The sequence below is a fragment of the Canis aureus genome, chromosome 11 (genome assembly GCF_053574225.1).
Source record: "Canis aureus isolate CA01 chromosome 11, VMU_Caureus_v.1.0, whole genome shotgun sequence".
NCBI lineage: Eukaryota > Metazoa > Chordata > Mammalia > Carnivora > Canidae > Canis > Canis aureus.
The window spans coordinates 57,746,293-57,768,966 of NC_135621.1; the positions used below are offsets into that span (position 1 = coordinate 57,746,293).

Sequence of the window (22,674 nt, forward strand, 5' to 3'; positions counted from 1 at the left end):
ATGACAGGGAAAAAGAGTAAGCAAACTGATGAATGAGTACAGTATTGAGATTCCTGTTTCAGAAGATAGTGTTTTACTATTAGCTCTACTTTTTGACAATCAGATTATAAACCTCTAGAATCTAAACTGTAACACAGCCATTCACTAAGGATTTAGTATAGAAAATTCTGACTAGTCCAGTATAGCAAGTTCCTGTATTTTATCTTAGTCTCTTTTCTTAGAACTGTTGGAAACAATTCATATTAATCAAGAGATTATACCCTTTTATATAAGTGTACACTTGCTTAACATCTTAATTTTAGCACCAAATAAAAATTTTGCTTCTTTGCTGTATTAAAAAAGCTCTGAAAATAAGTATTTGCTCAAATAAGAATTTAGGAATCAAAAGAATGTTAGAGGAAGAATTCATAGAAAATACAGAAATGTTATCTTTATAAAGGTTGGTTTTTAAATAAAATGTAGTTTCCTTCCTTTAAGAATAAGTGCTTCTCCCATCCTCACCCTCACCTCCATTTCTAATGAAAAGTCTTATACTTTTTTTTTAAGATTCCCACTAAAAATATTGAAGGTCAGATGACACCCTACTATCCTGTGGGAATGGGAAATGGTACACCTTGTAGTTTGAAACAGAACCGGCCCAGATCAAGTACGGTGATGTACATATGTCATCCTGAATCTAAGCATGAAATTCTTTCAGTGGCTGAAGTTACAACTTGTGAATATGAAGTTGTCATTTTGACACCACTCTTGTGCAATCATCCTAAATATAGGTAGGACATGGATTTAATATTTTAAACATGAAATGCACACATGCTTTGAAGTGTCATATGCTTAGGTTTAATGCTTTGTCCTTACTAGATTCAGAGCGTCCCCTGTGAATGACATATTTTGCCAGTCACTGCCAGGATCACCATTTAAACCCCTCACCCTGAGGCAGTTGGAACAGCAGGAAGAAATACTAAGGGTGCCTTTCAGGAGAAATAAAGAGGTATGAGAATCATCTAATAGTGTTTTTTCAGTGCTTCCTTTTCCAAATTTCAGAGCATATAGCAGTATTTTAATCATTTGTATAGCTACATAGTAATTTATTTTTCTGACTCAAAATTTTAAGTTCCAAGTTTTCAACTGATTTTAAGTCTTTTCCTTATTTTTATACTTCTCAGATACTATTTTATCATTTTATTACTCTCATGATTTCATATTTTAAAGTTTGACAACCCATGAATTGTAGTTAAGTTAAATTTTTAGCTAGTTGACTGGCCTTCCCAGCTGAGCCCCTTGAAAAAATAGATTACAACTTATCTTCTAATACTTTCTTTATTCTTAAACCCATTGCTCTGTGTTGTCAAACCATCATTTTTCTGAAACTTGTTATTCAGGTCAGTAGCAATCTCTTGGTTCTAAGTTCAATGGACATATGCATAACTTGATCTTAGCATATAAAACACTGAACATTTGAAGCTTGAACTTTCTCTTCTGTCTTTACTTGAAGTCATTTTCTCTGATTCTCTCTGTTCTCCTCTCCTGTGTATTAAGTCTTTGTCTACTTCCTGCACCTGAAATGTTGACATTCCCCACAGTTAGCCATAGTTGCCTTCTCTCCTTAGTTTATATAGTCTCAAGTGAGCTCATCCAGGCCCATTCTGTCAACCTCCATTAATATGCCCATAAGTTCCAAATATGCATCTTCAATATTGACTTTTCCCCTGAACTCAAACCAGAGTCACAATAGTTAACATGGATTGAATCTTAACAGCAGCTGTTAGCTAATCCTCATAACAACCTACAAGATACACTATTATCATCCTCCTTAACAGGTTAGGAAATTAGGTTTCAGAGAAGGGAAGTGACAGGTGATGGATTAGAGATGAAAATCAAAACTGTCTGGTTTTAGAGCCTGTCCTCTTAAACACTTCTCTGTGCTGCTTCTCCTTTTCAGTGTGCTCTCTTCCCTTTTCTTCTGTTCATTGGACATAACCATATACATTTTCAGTAACCTCAAATTCATCTCTCTCACACTGACCTTTACCTAATCTGCCCCATTGAGGTTTTTTGTTTGTTTGTTTGTTTGTTTGTTTGTTTACTTATTTATTTTTAAGTCTCCACACCCAGTGTGGAATTTGAACTCACAACCCCAAAATCAAGAGTTGAATGTTCCAGACAGAGCCAGCCAGGCTCCCCTTCCCCATTGTTTTTGTTTGTTTGTTTGTTTGTTTCTCTTCAGCTAAGACAGCAGAGGAGATGATTTACTGTATACGTGTTACATTCAGCCACAAATGAAAACAGAATTAATCCCAAAAGTCACAGGTCCAAGGCAAAGGACCAAGGGAGGATGGTTTTGGTATGATCAAGTCTGGTCTCTCAAAGATGGTCCCCATTCGTTTTTTTGTTTTGTTTTGTTTAAGATTGATTTATTTATTTATTTATTTATTTATTTATTTATTATTTATTTATTTATGATAGAGAGAGAGAGAGAAAGGCAGAGACACAGGAGGAGGGAGAAGCAGGCTCCATGCCGGGAGCCCAACGTGGGACTCGATCCCGGGACTCCAGGATCGCGCCCTGGGCCAAAGGCAGGCACCAAACTGCTGAGCCACCCAGGGATCCCCGTCCCCATTGTTTTTAAAGCAATATTACTTCCTTTGCAAGTGAGGGAGGACTTCTTTTTTTTTTTTTTTTTAATTTTTATTTATTTATGATAGTCACACAGAGAGAGAGAGAGAGAGAGAGAGGCAGAGACAAGGCAGAGGGAGAAGCAGTCTCCATGCACCGGGAGCCCGACGTGGGATTCGATCCCGGGTCTCCAGGATCCCGCCCTGGGCCAAAGGCAGGCGCTAAACCACTGCGCCACCCAGGGATCCCTGAGCGAGGACTTCTAATGACCAAGGACTTCTCCCACAAAGAGATCGATGTTTCCTCTTATTTGGTCTTGTATTTTACTCAGTCCTCCGTTATAGCACTTATGTGGCCAAATTGGTTGATTTTTTTCCCTATGATACTTATATTAAAATGAAGGGAGAATAAGCTATGCTTTATTACTTTGGGGTTTCCAGCTCCTTGCATGATACCTGATAATACTGTAGGTACTTAATAATGTTTTAATTAACTAATAACTAACATTTAGCTGCAAAGCTTGTTTCACCTCTCTCTTGAGTACTTCTTGCAAAAGTATTGCCAGACTCTGTGAATGTTGTGAATGCTGACATTCTAATAAGAAGAAACAATTATCTTAATATTAATCTGCATTTGATTTGAAATGGTCATTTAAAAGATTGGACATGGATTTCTCTCCTGGTCTTCTCCCTAATAGTGATTTAAATACTGACAGGTACTGAAAAATCAGCTCAATCAAAATGCTTCCCAAATCCCAACTTTAATTTTTCTTCAGAGGAAAAATAGCAGCTACTCTTTAATTAATGTGTTTAATCTGCCATTTGAGAAAAATTATATTTAAGAAGCTACAGATGATAATACTTTAAAAATACTTAGGATCTTTTTTTTTTAAGGATTTTTATTTATTTATTTGACAGAGAGAGAGCAAATACAAGTAGGGAGAGTAGCAGATAGAGGGAGAGGGAAAAGCAGGCTCCCACCAAGCAGGGGCTCTGTGCAGGGCTGGATCCCAGAACCCCGGCTGGGATCATGACCTGAGCTGAGGGCAGACGCTTCACTGACTGAGCCACCCAGGTGCCCTATACTTAGGATCTTTAGAATACATATTGTAGATGAAAACCTTAGGTAATACCATAGGGTGAATACTTATTTAAAATGATTTTTTTCTCAATATCCTTTCTTTTATAAATGTAGTTTAGTACATATTTGTCATATGATTTGCCTTTTAAAAGTGGAATAAACTTAACCATAAAGATTATGAACATTTTTATGTTTTAAACAAAAATACAAATCTGGTTATCAAAATTTTGGTATGATATTATACCTGTTACTTTTGTTTTGTTTGACATGAAATGGTTTATTAAGGGGACTTAGAATTGAAGCCTCTTGGGCAAATAGACAATATGACAAATAGATCTCCAGAACCCCACCTCTTTGTTAGACCTACTTTTACAGCCCTAGAGGCTGGGAGTACACACTAAGGAACCACCCAGGAGAATGTTTAGGGATAGAAGTGAGTACAGATACTATTTTTTAGTACACTACAAAAAGTCCTAATGAGATTTTAAAAAAAAAAAAAAAAGAATAGATGTGAGTCATAGTCACATCTCCAGAGCAGATCGGGGATGTTGTGCCCGGAGGGTGTACTTAAAAGCACGACTGAACAAAAGGACAGAATAGTGGGGGGTGGGATCTCTGGGTGGTGCAGCGGTTTGGCGCCTGCCTTTGACCCAGGGCGCGATCCTGGAGACCCGGGATCAAATCCCACGTCGGGCTCCCGGTGCATGGAGCCTGCTTCTCCCTCTGCCTCTCTCTGCCTCTCTCTCTCTCTCTCTCTCTCTCTCTGTGACTATCATAAATAAAAAAAATTAAAAAAAATAAAATTAAAAAAAATTAAAAAAAAAAAAAAAGAATAGTGGGGGGTGCTGTACCCAAGAAGGCTTCAGATAACAGAAGGCGGATTGGTCCAAGACATTAGTCTAACTGTCACACTCTACCCCTCAAATCCAGTCCTTACAGTCTCATATGTCCACCTCTTCCATGATATTCCCTGAAGCATTAGAGAAGGGCTCTTTGGGGCAACTGTGGGTGGCTCAGTGGTTGAGCATCTACCTTTGGCTCAGGTCATGATCCCGGGGTCTCGAGATCAAGTCCTGCATCCAGCTCCCTGTCTGCTTCTCCCTCTGCCTGTGTCTCTGCCTCTCTCTCTTTGTCTCTTATGAATGAATGAATGAATGAATGAATGAATGAATGAATGAATAAATAAATAAATAAATAAATAAATAAATAAATTATTTAAAGAGAGAGAGAGAGAGAAGGGCTCTTTGCAATAGGGGCTCTTTGGCCAGACAGTGTCCAAGTTCATGCATAAACCACAGCAGCAGTACAGAGAGCAAGAAAAGAGACCTGTGTTGACACAACTAAGAATGAGTAATAATTTTGCTACCATGTCCTCCAGACTCTAAACCAGTTTGATAACTACTGGGTTAAAGTGGACGCAGGACCATCTACTGCTTGTATCTCTTTATTCATGTGCTTTGATGCAAAAGTGATACTGCCTGAATTATCAGGCATCATTTGGTTTAAATGATAGCACAAGTACCCCTGAGTACATCCCAGGCCATTCTATTTTGTAAGATAGCCTTTCACATCAGTGTCATCTCTGTGTTCATGATTGTCAGGCTATGGTAACTATTATTGAGGATCCTCTGGGTATATTTAATTAATGTGTGTATGTGCCATATCATATCTTCTGTACCTAAAGATGGTACAAATATTGCTAACTGGTCATACCAATGAAAGATACCATGGGTCCATCATGCCTTTAAGTGAGTACATTTGCAGGGCTGTTATGGTGCTGGCTGTGCTATTATTATATTAATTTGGAGATTACTAGACCATTAGGAATCCATTTTATGAATTTCCAAACCCTACTACAGAAACAATCATCTTGCTTTTATTGGAATTTTTTTTGAATGCAAGTTAGTTGTACTATCCACAAGAAGCAATAATAAATAGTCATACTTCTATTCTTCCTACCTCTTCCTCTACCTGAGCTAGAGGTTTCACTATGCATTATTAATGTTTTTCCTCACTAACCTAGTTTAGTCTGTTAGACCTTAGCTCCTTAGGAGTAGTGACTATGTCGTCTTCATTTTTAATATTCAGCACTTAAAACCAGTACCAAGAGCATAGTATGCTCTGAATGTAGAAAGAGTATACATAAAATCCAAGGTCCTTTCAAAAAATAAGATGTCATTTGGCATTCTTTGTTCTTCTAAAATATTAGAGGAATTGGAAGAGAGGAAGGATAAGGTCATTGGTTTCTAGAATAACCTTCCAATGACTCCCACCTGTCAAAGAAGAAGAAGAAACCCACAGTTGATCAATGGCAACTACAGCAGGTGAAAGGAGGCATCATATCCATTATACATTTACTAGGAAACCTTTTACTATTTAATTTTTTAATTATGCTATTTAGTTTTAATTGGTATACTCTTTTTTTTTTTAAGATTTTATTTATTTATTCATGAGAGACACACAGAGAGGCAGAGACACAGGCAGAGAGAGAAGCAGGCTCCATGCAGGGAGCCTGATGCGGTACTCGATCCTGGGACTCCAGGATCATGCCCTGGGCCAAAGGCAGGTGCCAAACCACTGAGCATCCCAGGGATCCCTTGGTATACTCTTTTAATTCTGATCTAGATTCATTTTCTTTCCCCTCATTGTCAAAACCCAGTTTACTTCTGGATTCTAACTCATTATCCTCTTTCATAACTATTCTTTCCACCCTGCTTCTGTCATTCTTTTAGAGAGTCTTCCTCTCTGGCTTAGGTAACTTCAACTCCCACCATGGCTCCCCCACCTTGGGATTTGTTCTTACTGTTCCTTCCCTGCCACTGCAATAGTATTACTTAAAATTTGTTCATGCCATATTTTGCCTAAGATCTATAAGATGATATCCAAACTTCTTAGAATTATATAATTTTTTACCATTAAGTACCTGTTTATCTTTTTAGTTTTAAATATAATGCCATACCCCATATCTTTGCTCTTCCTGTCTTCCTCAGATTCACATGCATATGTGCACACAGACATAAAACCTACAGACATTCACATAAATCACAAATCAAAAAAAAAAATCACAAATCATTCACGTTCAAGAATCAAGGGTTTTCTCTTTGTGAAGTCATCATGTTTCAATTCTTCATCAAAATCTATTTGAATCACCACTCTGTCTGTGAATCTGCTCTTCTCTGCAGCCTTTAGTGGATGTCTGTCTTTACTAACTTGTGGTGTCCTCCAGGACAACAACCAGGTCCTGCTGTATTTTCATAATTATAATTAATATTCCTATTTACTCCCACTCAGCTCCTCTCTACCCTGCCCTGTTATCTTTTATTTACCCATAGTAACCACATTTTCCAAAAATAAATGTAGAGACAGAATCTAACAAGTAGTGAAATAATAGGGACACCTGGGTGGCTCAGCAGTTTAGTTCTGCCTTCAGCCCAGGGTGTGATCCTGGAGACCCGGGATGGAGTCCCACATCAGGCTTCCTGCATGGAGCCTACTTCTCCCTCTGCCTGTGTCTCTGCCTCTGTCTCTCATGAATAAATAAAATCTTAAAAAAAAAAAAAGTAGTGAAATAATATTTAGTATATTTCCTTTCAGTCTTTTGGGGGATTTTTTTTGATACATACACACACTGAGATACACATTAAAAAAAATAGTTGGGGCCAAACTGTATGTGTATAAATATATAAAGTATTTTCACTTGTTTTCACTTAACAGTGTATCATTTTTACATTCCTATGTCATAAAGTCATCTTTCATAATATTATTTTCATAATCTCAAATATTCCATTGTTTAAAGTAGCAAAATTTTTTTAAATCATTTTCTGGTATGGATATTTTTGTTGTCCACAATTTTTTGCTAACATGAAGAATGCCGCACTGAATGTCATTTTTGTTAAATCTACACCCATCAGTGGTGATTGTTTACTCAGGATAAATTTCTAGGGATAAGTCAAAGTTAAGGACAAAACAAAGGGTTTTGATATATACTATCAAATTATACTTGAGAAGAATTGTGGGATTTTACAGTCTTGTTAGCAATATTAAAAAAAAAAGTCTAATGTGCATTTGTGTATTTGTGTATATTTCTTGGTATAGAGAGTGAATGAGAGAGAGAGAGCATGAGCGGAGGGGAAGGGCAGAGGGAGAGGGAGAAGCAGAATCCCTGGGATCATGACGTGAGACGAAAAGGGACGCTTAACCGACTGAGCCACCCAGGTGCTCTGTGTGTGTGTTTTCTAGTAAGTTGGAATACTACTTAGCTGCTACAATCAAAAAAAAGAAAAGAAATGAAGAACAAGAAAAATGAGACAAAAATATATGAAATGGTAATTATCCCTGTATGTTAAGAATGGCCATCATACCCCTAACTGGTAGATGGAACTAACATTTGTCTAGAGCTTTCTCTATTGTATTAAGTGTTGCAAAACTTATTTTCCTAAAACACGTTAAAAATGAGTGGACAACTTCTATTTTCCAAATTTCCTTTAGTTTAAAAATAGTAATTTAAATCATAACTGGAAAAAAACAAGTATGGTATAGAAGCCCTTAAACATATGTGTTTAATTTTAGGAAGAATTGCAGTCAACTAAAGAAGAGAGATTTCCGGCAATCCACAAACCCATTGCTGTTGGTTCTCAGCCTATGCTCACTGTTGGAACAACACACATATCCAAATTGACAGATGACCAACTCATAAAAGAGTTCCTTAGTGGTTCTTACTGTTTTCATGGGGTGAGAAGTGAACCTTCGGTTTCAATATTTACCTAACAGGCTTCAATTTAGTCAGGGGGCCTCAGCAACCCTGAAGAAGGTTTTTGTCTATAGAGAAATGGCAAGATTCTGGAAGCCTCCTAATGGACATTTTCTGTCTGTGCCTTACCATAATCTAATTCGTAACCATAATGTTCTCTCTATTCACAAGCTAAAACTTGACCTTTACCTGACAGAAAGTACATATAACTAAGTCATGTGTGATTCTGATTGATTGCTGGAATAAGCATCAAGGATTATATAGCCTAAAAAAACAAAGGTTGCACAACCTATATTTTAGTTATGTAGCAATCACATTTAAAACTTGAGTTAACATTTACAAAGGTTAAATTTTGCTCCTAATACACTAATAGTTCCAGTGTGAGAGAAACTAAATGAAATTTTTGTTTTATTTTATTTTACCAAGACAATACAGCAGTTATTCTCTGTATTTGTCTTTTTAATTATTATTTCTCAGTAATTTCCTTTTTGTTTTTATTATTGAACTATAGTTGACATACAATGTTACATTAGTTTCAGGTGTATGACAGTGATTTGGCAACTCAGTGTGCATCACAATAAGTATAGTTATCTTTCACCATATAATAGTATTTCTCAGTAACTTTTATATTTTAATTTTCAACCATATTATTGCTATTACAGTTTTTCTAATTGTATATATTTCTATTACTGTCAAGTGGCAATATTGAGACAGACTCCCATTTTTTATATGTAACTCGATCTTTTTTCTTTCCTGTAGGGTGTTGGTTGGTGGAAATATGAATTCTGCTATGGCAAACACGTACATCAATATCATGAGGTATAGAATAACCTTTGTATCATTCCACCACTAGATAAAGTTTTAAAGCTCTTTTGCGGAAAAGAAAGGAGGGAATGGTGTTTTAATTGTGAAATGACTTCAATGTGAAAATACTCAAAGTATCTCTAAGTTGTTGAAAATGGAAAACTTGATATTAACTAAGTCAGTCATCTTAAGGTAGCATGTATTAACTCCACAGATTCTTTTTTTTTTTTTAAGGATTTTATTTATTTATTCATGAGAGAGACCGAGAGAGAGAGAGAAAGAGAGAGGGAGAGAGAGAGAGAGAGGCAGAGACACAGGCAGAGGGAGAAGCAGGCTCCATGCAGGGAACCTGACATGGGACTCTATCCCGGGTCTCCAGGATCACACCCTGGGCTGAAGGCAACGCTAAACTGCTGAGCCACCCGGGCTGCCCATCTCCACAGATTCTTGTATTACTGTAACTCTGGAGGAATCATAGGCTATTGTAACTAACCTCTTTAGCTTTGACTGAGAAATTAGTAATTAAAATTCTTCTTTAAGTTAAAGTGAATAATTAAGATAGTACATTATGGCTCAAGTTAGGATAATAGGGTAAATACAGCAAGTTTCTCAGCTAAAAGAACATATCAGATCATCTAAGTTTCAAATCAAGTAAGTTTTAAGATTATACACATTGGCTTTTCATTCTCCCTTTTATTTCTAATTTCATAAATGAAATAGGATTTTATTCTATACTTGGATCAAGCTGCTTAAATTCTGAACTTCAGGCTTCAATAAATTTATTTGTCATAGTTGTACTTTGTTTGGTGGGGTAAACAGTTAGACATTGAAAACGAACATTAATTAGTAAATATTCACCTGGCGGTTTTAAATGGCTTTTTATTTCCCCAAAGAAATAATAACTTGTTGTTAGAGAATACTATATTTACCCTCTGAGATGTTTTGAGAAACCAGTCTTAAATTCCAAGACAGATCATACCAGGAAAAGTCATCAGCTCACCTTCCACATTTAAATCATTCCAAATTTATGAACCATCTGTAAACTAGGACATTTTTTCTCTCTACCTGAGAAGTGCCTCTTCACTCTTTTACCCACTTATGCTTGCTACTTTGTAGATGCTTCATGTATTTTTAATAAAATTTTTAATAGAAAAAAATATTATTTAACTACAGCCCAGATAATACCATGGCTTTTTTTTTTAATTAAAGGAATATATGGAAAAAAAATAAAAGAATATATGCCAGAAATTTAGAATGAATGGTAAAATTCTCCACCACCATTGTCCCATTTCTATAAATAATTGCTGTTAACATTTTCTTAGTTCATCGTCCACAAGAAAAAAAATGCATATACATAACTGTTGGAATAACTTTTTATTTAGACAAAGGAATCTACTATATGCACTGCTCTGTACTTGTTCAGTTCTTGTCTTAGAGATCTTTCCATGTGAGGAACAGCTGATCTCATTCTGTTCAGCAGGTACAGATGATTATGTTTATACCCACAATGTATTTATCCAGATCTCTTCTGACAGACCTTTGAATTGTTTCCAGTTTTTGCTGTGATAGCATCTTAGTGAGCATTTATAGTTTGTTTTTGTTTTGTTTTTTTTGGTTTTTTTTGGTAAACCTTTGCAAGTATACTCATAAGGCACATTTTTAGCAACTACTTGCCACGTCAAAATACATGCATACTAAGCATTGCTTTCCAAAAAGTAGGAAGGCATTACCAGTAACGACGACTTTAAAACACACACACACAATGACATTTTTCCCATACACTTGCTAACACTGGGTTTTATCAAGTTTATTTTGCTCAAGGTCATATAACCTAGAACTTCCTGAGGGACTCTACTAGGAGCCTTGGGAGATAAAAAATAATTATAGCTAACAAATATAACACTCCTTGTATACCAGGCACTGTTCTAAGAATGCATATTAACTTGATCCTCATAACAGCCCTAAGAGGTGACTGTTGTTCTTCCAAGGTGAGGAAACAGAAGCAATGATTTAGTAACTTGTCTAAAACCACGTAGGTAGTAAATGATGACACCAGAATTCTAATCCAGGCTGTCTTGCTCCATATCCAGCTAAACACTTGACTATGCAGCTCCAATCATTATCTGTCTAGTAACTTACAATCTAGTTGCTGCTCGAATGTTAAATTGTTGTCTCTTCCACTAGGCAATAAGCTCTGCTAGTAGCAGCGGCAATGCCTGTTTCATCTACTACAGGTTTTTAATTCTACTAATTAGATGTTTGCTAGTGCTCAGCATAGTGCCTGGCATAAAATATAAAGAAGGAAAGGAAGATAGGAAGGAAGGGAGGGAGGGGAGAGGAAAGAAAAGAAAGGAGAGAGAAGGAAGTCCACTTATAAGATAGTATAGTTAGTATTAAAAAAAATAAAATAAAAGCAGAATGAGGAAGGGGTTTCTGAACAGACGGTCTTGATACAGAAATAACCATGGTGTCAAATGAGTAGTGTGAATACTCAATTTGCAGACTGGCATTTGAAAGAGTAGAAGTAGGATGAAGATAGGCTCAGTGGTTTGCAGGGTAAGAGATACATCTTTTTTTGAAGATTTTATTTATTCATGAGAGACACACAAAGAGAGGCAAAGACATAGGCAAAGGGAGAAGCAGGCTTCTCACAGAGAAACCAGTGTGGGATTCAATCCCTAGAGCCGGGATCATACCCCGAGCCAAAGGCAGAGGCTCAACCACTAAGCCACCCAGGTGTCCCTAGGACAGAGATTTAATTAAGAATCACAGTAGTGGGGCATTTGGGTAGCTCAGTCAGTTAAGTGTTTCTTGATCTCTGCTCAGGTCTTGATCTCAGGGTTGTGAATTCAAGCCCCACATTGGGCTCCATGCTGGATGTGGAGCCTACTTTAAAAAAAGAGAAAAATCATAGTGTACAGTTACATCATTTAGGTATGAGAAATTAAACTCCTAGTTGAGGACATGAGATGTTGGCATTGGAAATCTAGAGGAAGAGTCTGAAGCCAAGGATATCTCCAGGAGAACAATGAACAGAACCAGTAGATATAGGAGGGGAAGGAAGTAGAAGAGTCAAAAATAACTGCATGTGGAGCTAGTCTGACCAGAAAGTAGTGACATTATTCAGAGAAACAAGGAACAAAGAAGACACTGAGTTCAAATATCTCCTTATCGGGTTTAACTAATATTGTTTGACTAACATCTAAACATCTCCAGTGTGCCAGTAAAGATAAGGACTATAATTTATAGGCCATCAGCATAAATGTCTACTTAATGATACCAACTATTCATCAAAAATATGTTTTCATATATTAGGACAAGGATAGTGGGAAGACCTCTGTGGTTGTGGGGACATGGAACCAAGAAGAGCATATTGCATGGGCTAAGAAGAATCCAGCTAGAGCCTATCACCTTCAAGATGATGGCACCCAGACAGTCAGGTAAAGATTAACATATTTGCCTATGGATCTGATTAGTAGAATATTTAAAACTCAGAATATTCAGGGGCACCTGGATGGTTTGATGGTCATTTAAAAAAAAAAAAAAAAAACCTCAGAATACTGAAAAGCATAAAATTTCCACACTCAGGTAAAATCTCTGGTCAGTCTTTTTCAGGGGCATCTTTTTTTTTTTTTTTTAATTTTTTTTTTTAATTTTTTTTTTATTATTATTTATTTATGATAGTCATACAGAGAGAGAGAGAGGCAGAGGGAGAAGCAGGCTCCATGCACCGGGAGCCTGACGTGGGATTCGATCCCAGGTCTCCAGGATCGCGCCCTGGGCCAAAGGCAGGCGCCAAACTGCTGCGCCACCCAGGGATCCCCAGGGGCATCTTTTACATTGGTTTTCTTTTCCTAAGGTATTAGTTACGAAGTTTCTCACGTGGGGGAGGCCCAGGATTCAAATGCCGACTCTTCACTTACTACCTTGGGCAAATTACATAATCTTAAATCTCACTTTTCTTGTCTACTAGTATTTGCCTCCTAGGATTGTTATGACATTTAAACAATCATTTATGTAACACATAGTACCTGGCAACAGCATGCAATAAATCCTGGCTTGCAGCCTTTAATGGTGGTGGTGTGGTAATGAGCGTGGTGGTGTCGGCCTTCAATTCCAGGTATTAGGTCTGAGGCTGTTATAAAACATTGCCTCTTTCATGTGTCACCTTCACCTTTTCAACATAGTTAATTCTATTTAAATATACTGTAACATTTCCTTTTGTTACTTGACTTCTGTGAGGTTATTATTGAAAATAAACAATGGCTTTTTGAAAAACCACCTCATGTCTTCTTTGAGTCATATAGGTATATCTTGTTACAACAGAAATAAATTAATCTCCTTTTTTCCAAGAATAACTCGGTTTTAGTTTTTCTTGTAGTCCTCTTACCTGGCGAATTTTAAGTTACTCATTCTTTCTCTTTCTTGGGTATTAACTTTGTCGTTCCTAGTACAGATGGTATATTGAGAGACTCTGTTTTTAGAATGTGCTAACTTCAGGGCACCTGCCTGGCTCTGTCTATAGAGGATGGGACTCTTGATCTCAGGATTGTGAGTTTGAGCCCCATGTTGGATTAAAAATAAAATCTTAAAAAAAAAAAAAAAAAAAAAAACAATGTGTTGACTTCTTGGGCTGACCAAAATCAAAGTTAGCTAGATTAAGAGATGGACATTGAAGTATTAGAATGTATTAAACAAAAAAAAAAAAAAAAAGAAGAAGAATGTATTAAACAGATGGACTTTTCTTTTTGTTCATGTATATTTCGTGTGAAAGTGGTTCACAGTATCATGAGCAACAAATATTGAAGCACAGGAGCAGAAAACTTTTTTTTAGGTCCCTCTTTTGGAATTTGTAACTTAACCTAAGCTCTACTTTTATATACCTGCATTACAGTATTTTAATGAGTGGAACTGTCTAGAGGATGGCAAGGAGGGAAAACTGTTCCACAAAGTGAACAATATATAGGGCTGGGGAAATGATTAACTTCAAAAGGACTTTAGCAAAAGCACTTTAACCTTACCTATTTGTATACAAATAAATAATATGCAGATTGAAGATTATTTTTATTAATTAAATCATTCTGAAGTATCTCAATTTTATATTCTTCTTACAGAATCTGAAAGATTTTCTGTTACATGACCCTAAAAATATTTTTATAACTAGCACAAAACTGGATCCATCTAACCATCTTCTTACCCTCTCCATTACAGTTATTCTGAATTAATGAAGTTTAGATAATAAAACTTGTGTGTTTCTCTGATTTAGGATGGTGTCACATTTTTATGGGAATGGAGATATTTGTGATATAACTGACAAACCAAGACAGGTCACTGTAAAACTAAAGTAAGTTGGACTGGCGACAGATGCTATATGCTTTTTTCTTTAATCTGCTTCCAATGGGCAGAAGTTTATATAAATATAAAATATAATTGTGAATAATTACATTTATGCATAATAATATATGGATTAATTTAATATAAAATCATTTCTTCTAAAATATTAAAATTGGGGCAACTAGCTGGCTCAGTCAGTGGAGCATGCGATTCTTTTGTTTTTGTTTTTTTAAGATTTTATTTATTTATTCATGAAACACACAGAGAAAGAGAGAGAGGCAGAGACACAGGCAGAGGGAGAGGCAGGCTCCATTCAGGGAGCCCAATGTGGGACTCAGTCCTGGGACTCCAGGACCACACCTGGGCCAAAGGCAGGCACTAAACCACTGAGCCACTCAGGGATCCGGAGCATGCAACTCTTGATCTCACAGTTGTGAGTTCAAGCCCCACGTTGGTTGTAAAGATTACTTAAAGAAAAAGAGAAAGAAAGAAATGTTAAAAAATATAGAAAGAAAAGAGTTTTTAAAAATAAATAAAATATTGGAATGCCTGGGTTGTTCAGTTGGTTAAGCGTCCAGCTTTTTTTTTTTTTTTTTTAAGATTTTATTCATTTGGGATCCCTGGGTGGCGCAGCGGTTTGGGGCCTGCCTTTGGCCCAGGGCGCGATCCTGGAGACCCGGGATCGAATCCCACGTCGGGCTCCCAGTGCGTGGAGCCTGCTTCTCCCTCTGCCTGTGTCTCTGCCTCTCTCTCTCTCTCTCTGTGTGACTATCATAAATAAAAATTAAAAAAAAAAAAAAAAAGATTTTATTCATTTATGAGAGACACAGAGAGGGGCGGGGGTGGGGGGGTGGCGTAGAGACACAGGCAGAGGGAGAAGCAGGCTCCATGCAGGGAGCCTGATGTGGGACTCGATCCTGGGCCTCCAGGATCAGGCCCTGGGCTGAAGGTGGCACTAAACCGCTGAGCCACCCAGGCTGCCCAAGCATCCAGCTCTTGATTTCAGCTTAGGTCACATGATCTCAGGGTCATGAGATTGAGCCCCACATCTGACTCTGCCCTCGCAAAGTCTGCTTGAGATTCTCTCCCACTACCTCATTTGCTCCCTTTCTTCCATTCTAATATAAATAAATTAAAATCTTTAAAAATCAGTAAAATATTAAAATTATTTCAATATAATTATGTTATTTATTTGTAAGTTATAATGACTTTTAAATTGTTTAATTGTAGCTATTTGTTGTATTAAATTATACAGGGCCACTTATATGAGATTTGTATAGCTTAAGAGGAAAACAAGTAAAAATACTTTTGTACAAGGCACCTGGGCAGCTCAGTTGATTAAGCATCTAGCTCTTGATTTCAGCTCAGGCCCTGATCCCAGGGTTGTGAGATCCAGCCTCATATCAGCTCTGGGCTCAGCACAGAGTCAGCTTGGGATTCACTCTCCCTCTTCCCTTCCCCACTACTTGCCCGTGTGTGCACTCTGTCTCTCTCATTCACTCTCTTTCTAAATTAATCATTTTAAAAAATAAATTATATATTCTTTAGGTAGTAATTTAAAGTAATCTCTGTTTTAGGTGTAAAGAATCAGATTCTCCTCATGCTGTTACTGTATATATGCTAGAGCCTCACTCCTGCCAGTATATCCTTGGGGTAAGTAAAAAAATAATACTCAGGATTCAGTTTGAGAACATGCTTCAATTTTTAGCAGTAAGGCTAGAAAGGACCTTCATTAATCTCCAAAATTTAACATAACCCCTATACTGTATAAAAGCTGAATCTTTTTTATTTAGATATAATTTACAGAAAATAAAATGCAGAGATCATAAGTGTTTGATACTTTTTGATAATTTTGTACATCTATGTAACTATCCTTTGTGATTATTTGCTCACAGATATTTGTGAAGTATCTAGCCAAGTTATTTTTTTTAAAGATTTTATTTATTTATTCATGAGAGACACAGAGAGAGAGATAGCCAAGTTATTTTAAAGAAAAATTATTCTGACACTTATTAAAACAGTCTTTATTCAGGACTATTTGGCAATAAGTGTATCACGACTTTCATAACAGAGAAGAGAGATCCAAAAAGACAGCTGGGGATATACAGCCAATGAGCAGAAGGTAGCAGGTTGGGGTAGTTCAATGGATAGAAAATTACTAAGAGGAGACATCAACTTAACTGACTTGACAGGATTATTGCTGAAGGCAGGCCAGAATGATCGCCATCAAAGGTGAGAGATAAAGAATTTGATCAGATATGGAGGATGATTAGATGTTGAGGGTGAGGGCTTCTCTCTACAATGACTTAACAGGATTCCTACTACATCTGAGCTCAGCAGGCCCAAGACACAGGCACAAGTACAAACAAAAGAGGCCTAGTCAAAAAGAAGAATTGAGGAGCCAAACTTCAGTTTGGTCACGGAGGCTCTGTCATCTATTAGTCTTTTACCATTTTTATTGTTGTTGTTTGTCTTATTTCTAAGAGTTCAAATACTTTCTGGATATGAGTTCTTTGTATTTATAGTGCATATTTTTTTCCTCAATCTGTGGCTTACCCATTTATTTGCCTAATGTCTTTTGATGAGTAAAAGTTTATTTGATAAAGTTTATTACATCAGGTTTTCCCTTTTATAGCTAATGCTTTATTTTGTTCTAAGAATGTTGCCATCCCAAAGTCATGAAAATATTATCCTATATTTCTTTCCAGAAACTTTATGGTCATGCCTTTGGTTAAGTAATGCCTAACAGAGTGCTTTTCTCTGTATTTTTCCTGGTCACAGTCCACTGACCCATTTATGGGTTGATATTATCCATCAATTTTGGAAAATGTTTATATTTTTGTGAATATACATTTACCAGATGTATACACATGTATTCATAGAGAAGAATACTGAATAAAGAATGTATTCAGTTTAGCAATTTCTTAATGGCTTTATTGTTTTTGTTCTTCAGGTTGAATCTCCAGTGATCTGTAAAATCTTAGATACAGCAGATGAAAATGGACTTCTTTCTCTCCCCAACTAAAGGATAATAAAGTTTGGAGTAAGAAAAGATCATTGACACTCATGATTTCTGTCTGACCACGTGTCTCATTGTAGAGTTCTCAGCCATTGGACCTCATCTAAAGGATCGTATAAAAGGACTCTCAACCACTTTGTGAATATATATGTGTATATAAGAGGTTATTGATAAACTTCTAAGGCAGATAGTTGTCTCACTTCTTTCATTTTTGTTGTGTCTTATGAACTGATTGTGTTTTTTGCTTGGATAATGTGATTCCAAAAATAAATCTCATCCAAGCAGTTTAGAGTCCAGCCTAATGAAATGTCATAATTGTACCTATTGAAAGTTTTTAAATAATAGATTTATTATGTAAATTATAGTATATATAACTAGTTAATGAACTAAAGATAATGAAGAAGGAAATTGATAGGAGGTTGTTTAAATGGGAGACCATGTAAAATATGTAAATTCTAGTGCCTGAAATCCTTTCAACAAATTTTTATTTAGCAACTGCTCTCTACCAGGTGTTAAGCTAGAAACTGGGCACTTAGTAGAGCCTCACAACATTTAAGTTTTCTTCACTTCTGTTAACCTCAAGAAACTCTTATTTGTAATAGATTGTTTCTCTCTTGGAACTTTTATCTATTTCTTTCTCCTTGACATGAATGTGTCTTCCTCCAAGGTATGTACCTGGTATAGACAGAAGATTCTTTTGACTAGGAATGGTTTACTCCAACAAAACACACTGTGCTGGCCATCCTTTGTACTTGCCTACTGTATACTACAGATTTTAGTTCTGGACAGTTTTGCAGCACAATATTTATTTTAAAATGAATAAAATGTTCACAAGCAGTGTTGTCATGTAGTCAATGGCAGATTATTCATCTCCTTTATTTTCTCCATTATGGTGTTGTATTATCCTGTTTTACTTTAGATGTACATATATATCTAGGTAAGGACAGAAAAGTAGCTATAAAATCCTTTACTTTTCCTCCTTTTCAGTAGTTCTGGCCAAAGATAGTTTAGTTTGATAAATGGTTAATGCAGTTGATTATTAGAGAGTTGTTTACAAATTTTAGGGCAAAGCAGCACATACAGAAAGAGCACAGACTTTGTGTTCAAACCAAGTCCAGAAACTCTAACTTCCTAGTTGTGTGATCTTACACAGAGCCGTTAACCTCTTTGAGCCTCATGTCCTCTTTGGTAGAGAGACTGCTTACCTCAGAAGGTAGTCGTAGCAGTATGTTAACTTCACTGTAAGTAAAAGCCGAAGCCCAGTAGTAGACACCAGGTTCCCAGTAAGAGTTAATTTATTGCCCTCATCTCCTATTAATATAATGAGATCAGAGACCAAAGCCATTAAAATTTATTTCCTTAGAGGTACCTGGATAGCTCAGTCAGTTGAGTATCCATCCAGTCCTTAATTTCTGCTCAGATCTTGATCTCAGGGTCATGGGATTGAGCCCCTACCTCTGCCCCCCAACACATGCACACACTCTTTTTCTCTCTAAAATTAGTAAATCTTTAAAAAAGGAATTCCCTCTCCCCCCCTTGCATGTTGTCTCTAAATATATACATATATATATATATTTCTTTAATAAATTATAAAATCATACTTCTTATATCAATGAATTAAGACAAACAGAATTACATTTAGATTATAGGTAGGTATAAGAAGGGAGGGAGTGAGAATTGGGAAAGATTAGTGCCAGAGGACACTTTTAGAATATTTAGGTCAAATTTTTCTCTTAAAAGGGAGGGAGGAAATCTAAAAACCTGTATTGGATACTTTACCACAGAAGATTCTTAAAAAGAGAGGTTGTGGGATGCCTGGGTGGCTCAGTGGTTGAGCACCTGCCCCTGGCCCAGGGCATGGTCCTGGAGTCCCGGGACCGAGTCCCACATCGGGTTCCCTGCAGGGAGCCTGCTTCTTCCTCTGCCTATGTCTCTGCCTCTCTGTGTGTCTCTCATGAATGAGTAAATAAAATCTTTAAAAGAAAAAAAAAAGGTGGTAATTATTTCAAAATAAAAAGTTTTTAAAAAGTCTGCTTTCTATTGGGCTAACAGCTTCAACTTCTTTGAAGTAAGGGGTAGGCCAGCTATCTCCCATGTTCCTTCTAAATCTTGGTTCCCTTATCAGTGGTCTAGGAAATCTCATGTGCTCTCTGTATTGTGTGTGGCCGACTCTCTGCACTGCCACTCTTCTGTAGAAGTAGCTGAGGTCCTAAGAGGGAGGGGAAAGGGCTCAGCTGTAATATGCCTCATGCACTTAGAGAAGTCTGTTCAGGTGGGTGCTATCCCAGACCTACTTAATCAGATCCTTTAGGGCAGAGTATAATCTGCACTTTAAATGTGCTTCCCGAGTGATCCTCTTTATTTTAAATATATTCTCCAATGAGAATCACTGACTTAGGAACTTTGCTTTTAAAAATTTCACACATTCTAACTCTCCTGATTTGTGTTTCAGGGGAATAACTAGTAGCTCCTCTTTACAGGAAGATTGAGACAAGACTTTTCTTTTTGTCTCTATCTGCTTTTCTTTGAGTCACCACTAGATGGGGCCTATGCCCAGCTCTAGTTTATACCCTTGGTCCCCGATAATAGGAACGTTGGCAAAAAAGGGCAACAAATTATCTGTTACCTGAATAGTAAGCTTTGTGTACAGTCCCCTGATGAACAACACTTCTCAGTCCGATAAAGGCCTGACCTGATTTCTGACCATTCTTAAATTTCCTAGTCTATAATCAGGCCAAATTGTTGACCTACTAGCACCAAATATCTAACATTAAAAGGGCTTAAGCTAAACAGGAAAATGAAAATCAAGACTTAAATTTTTAATAAATTTTTAATAAACTGTGATATGCAATCACAGTTTCAAATGAAAATATCAGCTATCCTAGGATCTGATTTAAATTCCCTTCCTGGGCAGCCCGGGTGGCTCAGCAGTTTAGCACTGCCTTTGGCCCAGGGCCTGATCCTGGAGTCCTGGGATTGAGTCCCAGGTCAGGCTCCTTGCATGGCGCCTGCTTCTCCCTCTGCCTGTGTCTCTGCTTCTCTCTCTCCTGTGTATTCTTAGAAATTAATTAATTAACTAATTAATTAATTCCTAGGGCAGGGCAGCCTGGGTGGCTCAGCGGCTTAGTGCCGCCTTCAGCCCAGGGCCTGATTCTGGAGATCCGGGATCGAGTCCCACATTGGGCTCCCTGCATGGAACCTGCTTCTCCCTCTGCCTGTGTCTCTGCCTCTGTGTGTGTGTGTCTGTCATAGATAAATAAGTAAAAATATTTAAATAAATAAATTCCCTTCCTACTGTAAGTTGTTGAAGTAAAACTTTTCAAAATATGTTGCCATGGTCACATGGCCTAAGAGAAAATCCATTTCTCCATTTCTTTTTTTTCAGTTGTTTGGCAGGGGTAGTAGAGAAACACGGTCAACCACATAACCAAGGACACACTTTGTTTCATATGCCAATAGTCTTAAAGTAGATTGTACAAGCAGGTAAGATGATCCAATGCATTATAGGGAAAAAGTACTAGAGATTGTATAAAATTTCATCTGTGAACAAGGAATTAAGCTTTTATTTTTATTTAAGATTTCGTGGGTGGACCAATACTAGTAGAGAGTCATTCATAAATCAGGTTATGTGTAAAAATCGCCAACAACTCAAGGAAGGGTAGGCATGTGTGTAGAGGAAGTGATGGAGATACCGTCATTATTTACCTCCACCATATGCAGCACTGTAGATTAAATTAATGTCCCCACCACTTTTCAGAAAATGGAATTGTCACTTTAAATACTAGCATCAAGACCACACATCAGGGGCACCTGGGTGGCTCAGTCAGTTAAGCACCTGCCTTGGCTTCAGGTCATGATCCCAGGGTCCTAGGATCGAGCTCGGGCTCCCTGCTCAACGGGGAGCCTGCTTCTCCCTCTCCCTCTGCTGCTCCCCCTGCTTGTGCTCTCTCGTGCTCTCTCTCTCTCTCTCTCTCTCTCTGTCAAATAAGTAAAAATTTTAAAGAAAAAAAGACCACATATTATTAGGTATATAACCAACCAGAATTAAGGTGAGAGGTTAACAGATTACTCTCACCTGCCATGGCTTCAATCACTGTGCTCTGAGTAGCTCGCAAGGCTTCTCCAGAAGAAATAACAGGGTTTTTTTTAATGTTTTTTTTTTTTTTGCAGTGGCCACGAAGAATGAGCATGCTTTCCTCGCCAGCAGTTAGAAGAAACTCCAGTGTGAAGACTACTGGAATTCCATTCTTTAACAAAGAAAATAAAGCCCCTACCCCTCAAAACTCAAAAGAAGAAATGCAAAATTACTAACAAATGAAATATAGGGCGTACAGTGTTCTGTGTCCATACTTATTTGTAAATTTTTAAGCATTTTAGTCTTCTTTACATTTGAAACAAAGAGTGTTCACCAAAAGCAAGTAAATCTAGCAGAACTACTTATGGAAATGGTAACCGAAAAGAAAACAAAAAGGAAATGGTAACTGTCTCAACTATGGGAGACATTGATGAGACTATAAAATAATACTAAACATCTCGTCTAATCCTGTACAACACTACGTATTTCAAGTCTATTAAATTGCTTTCCGGTACTTTTCAATAGACTACAATTGTACTTTGCCTTGAATTTAAGAAAAAATAGTTCCTTGTATGGCACAAACATTTTAATTTTCTAAATATATAATTTTGATTTTCTAAATATATAATATTAAAGGTCAAACTAACGGGATTGGGAGGTATAGGCTTCCAGCTATAGAATAAGTCACAGGGATAAAAGAGAAATATGGTCAATGGCGTAATAGCATCGTATGGTGACCGGTGAAGCCATGCTTGTGGTGGGCGTAACAAAATGCATACAGTTGCCAGATCATTATGCTGCACACCTGAAATCAATGCCACATTGTGTGTCAGGTATATTTCAATTAAAAAACAAAAGTGCTCTACCACCAAAAATAATATATTTTTTCAAACTTCCTTGAGAGTCCAGCAACTGAGAGTTGAAAACCCAATTAGTCAAATCTACTCTATTCCCTAAATTCACTCAAAATATAGCCCCCCCCCAAAAAAAAATAGCCAA

The 22,674-nt window shown here is 37.0% G+C and overlaps 1 protein-coding gene and 1 long non-coding RNA gene across 5 annotated transcripts in view; both read left to right on the top strand.

Moving 5' to 3' along the window:
- The window catches only part of ERLEC1 (endoplasmic reticulum lectin 1), a 30,082-nt gene extending 11,645 nt beyond the window's left edge, over positions 1-18,437 (top strand). For 2 of the 4 annotated variants that reach the window (XM_077915383.1, XM_077915384.1), the window contains exons 7-14: positions 547-770; positions 859-988; positions 8,263-8,424; positions 9,203-9,262; positions 12,563-12,687; positions 14,514-14,591; positions 16,159-16,234; positions 17,535-18,437. In XM_077915383.1, the coding sequence (XP_077771509.1) occupies positions 547-770; positions 859-988; positions 8,263-8,424; positions 9,203-9,262; positions 12,563-12,687; positions 14,514-14,591; positions 16,159-16,234; positions 17,535-17,606 (927 nt within the window). In that variant the 3' untranslated portion in view covers positions 17,607-18,437. The remainder of the gene's footprint in view (positions 1-546; positions 771-858; positions 989-8,262; positions 8,425-9,202; positions 9,263-12,562; positions 12,688-14,513; positions 14,592-16,158; positions 16,235-17,534) is intronic. The other 2 variants (XM_077915385.1, XM_077915386.1) reach the window with 1 other exon arrangement.
- A 2,469-nt stretch (positions 18,438-20,906) lies between these two features.
- LOC144324134 (uncharacterized) lies at positions 20,907-22,201 on the top strand. Its single transcript, XR_013389544.1, has 2 exons — positions 20,907-21,083; positions 21,771-22,201. It is a non-coding gene; the product is annotated as an uncharacterized LOC144324134 (long non-coding RNA).
- The last annotated feature ends 473 nt before the right edge of the window (positions 22,202-22,674 follow it).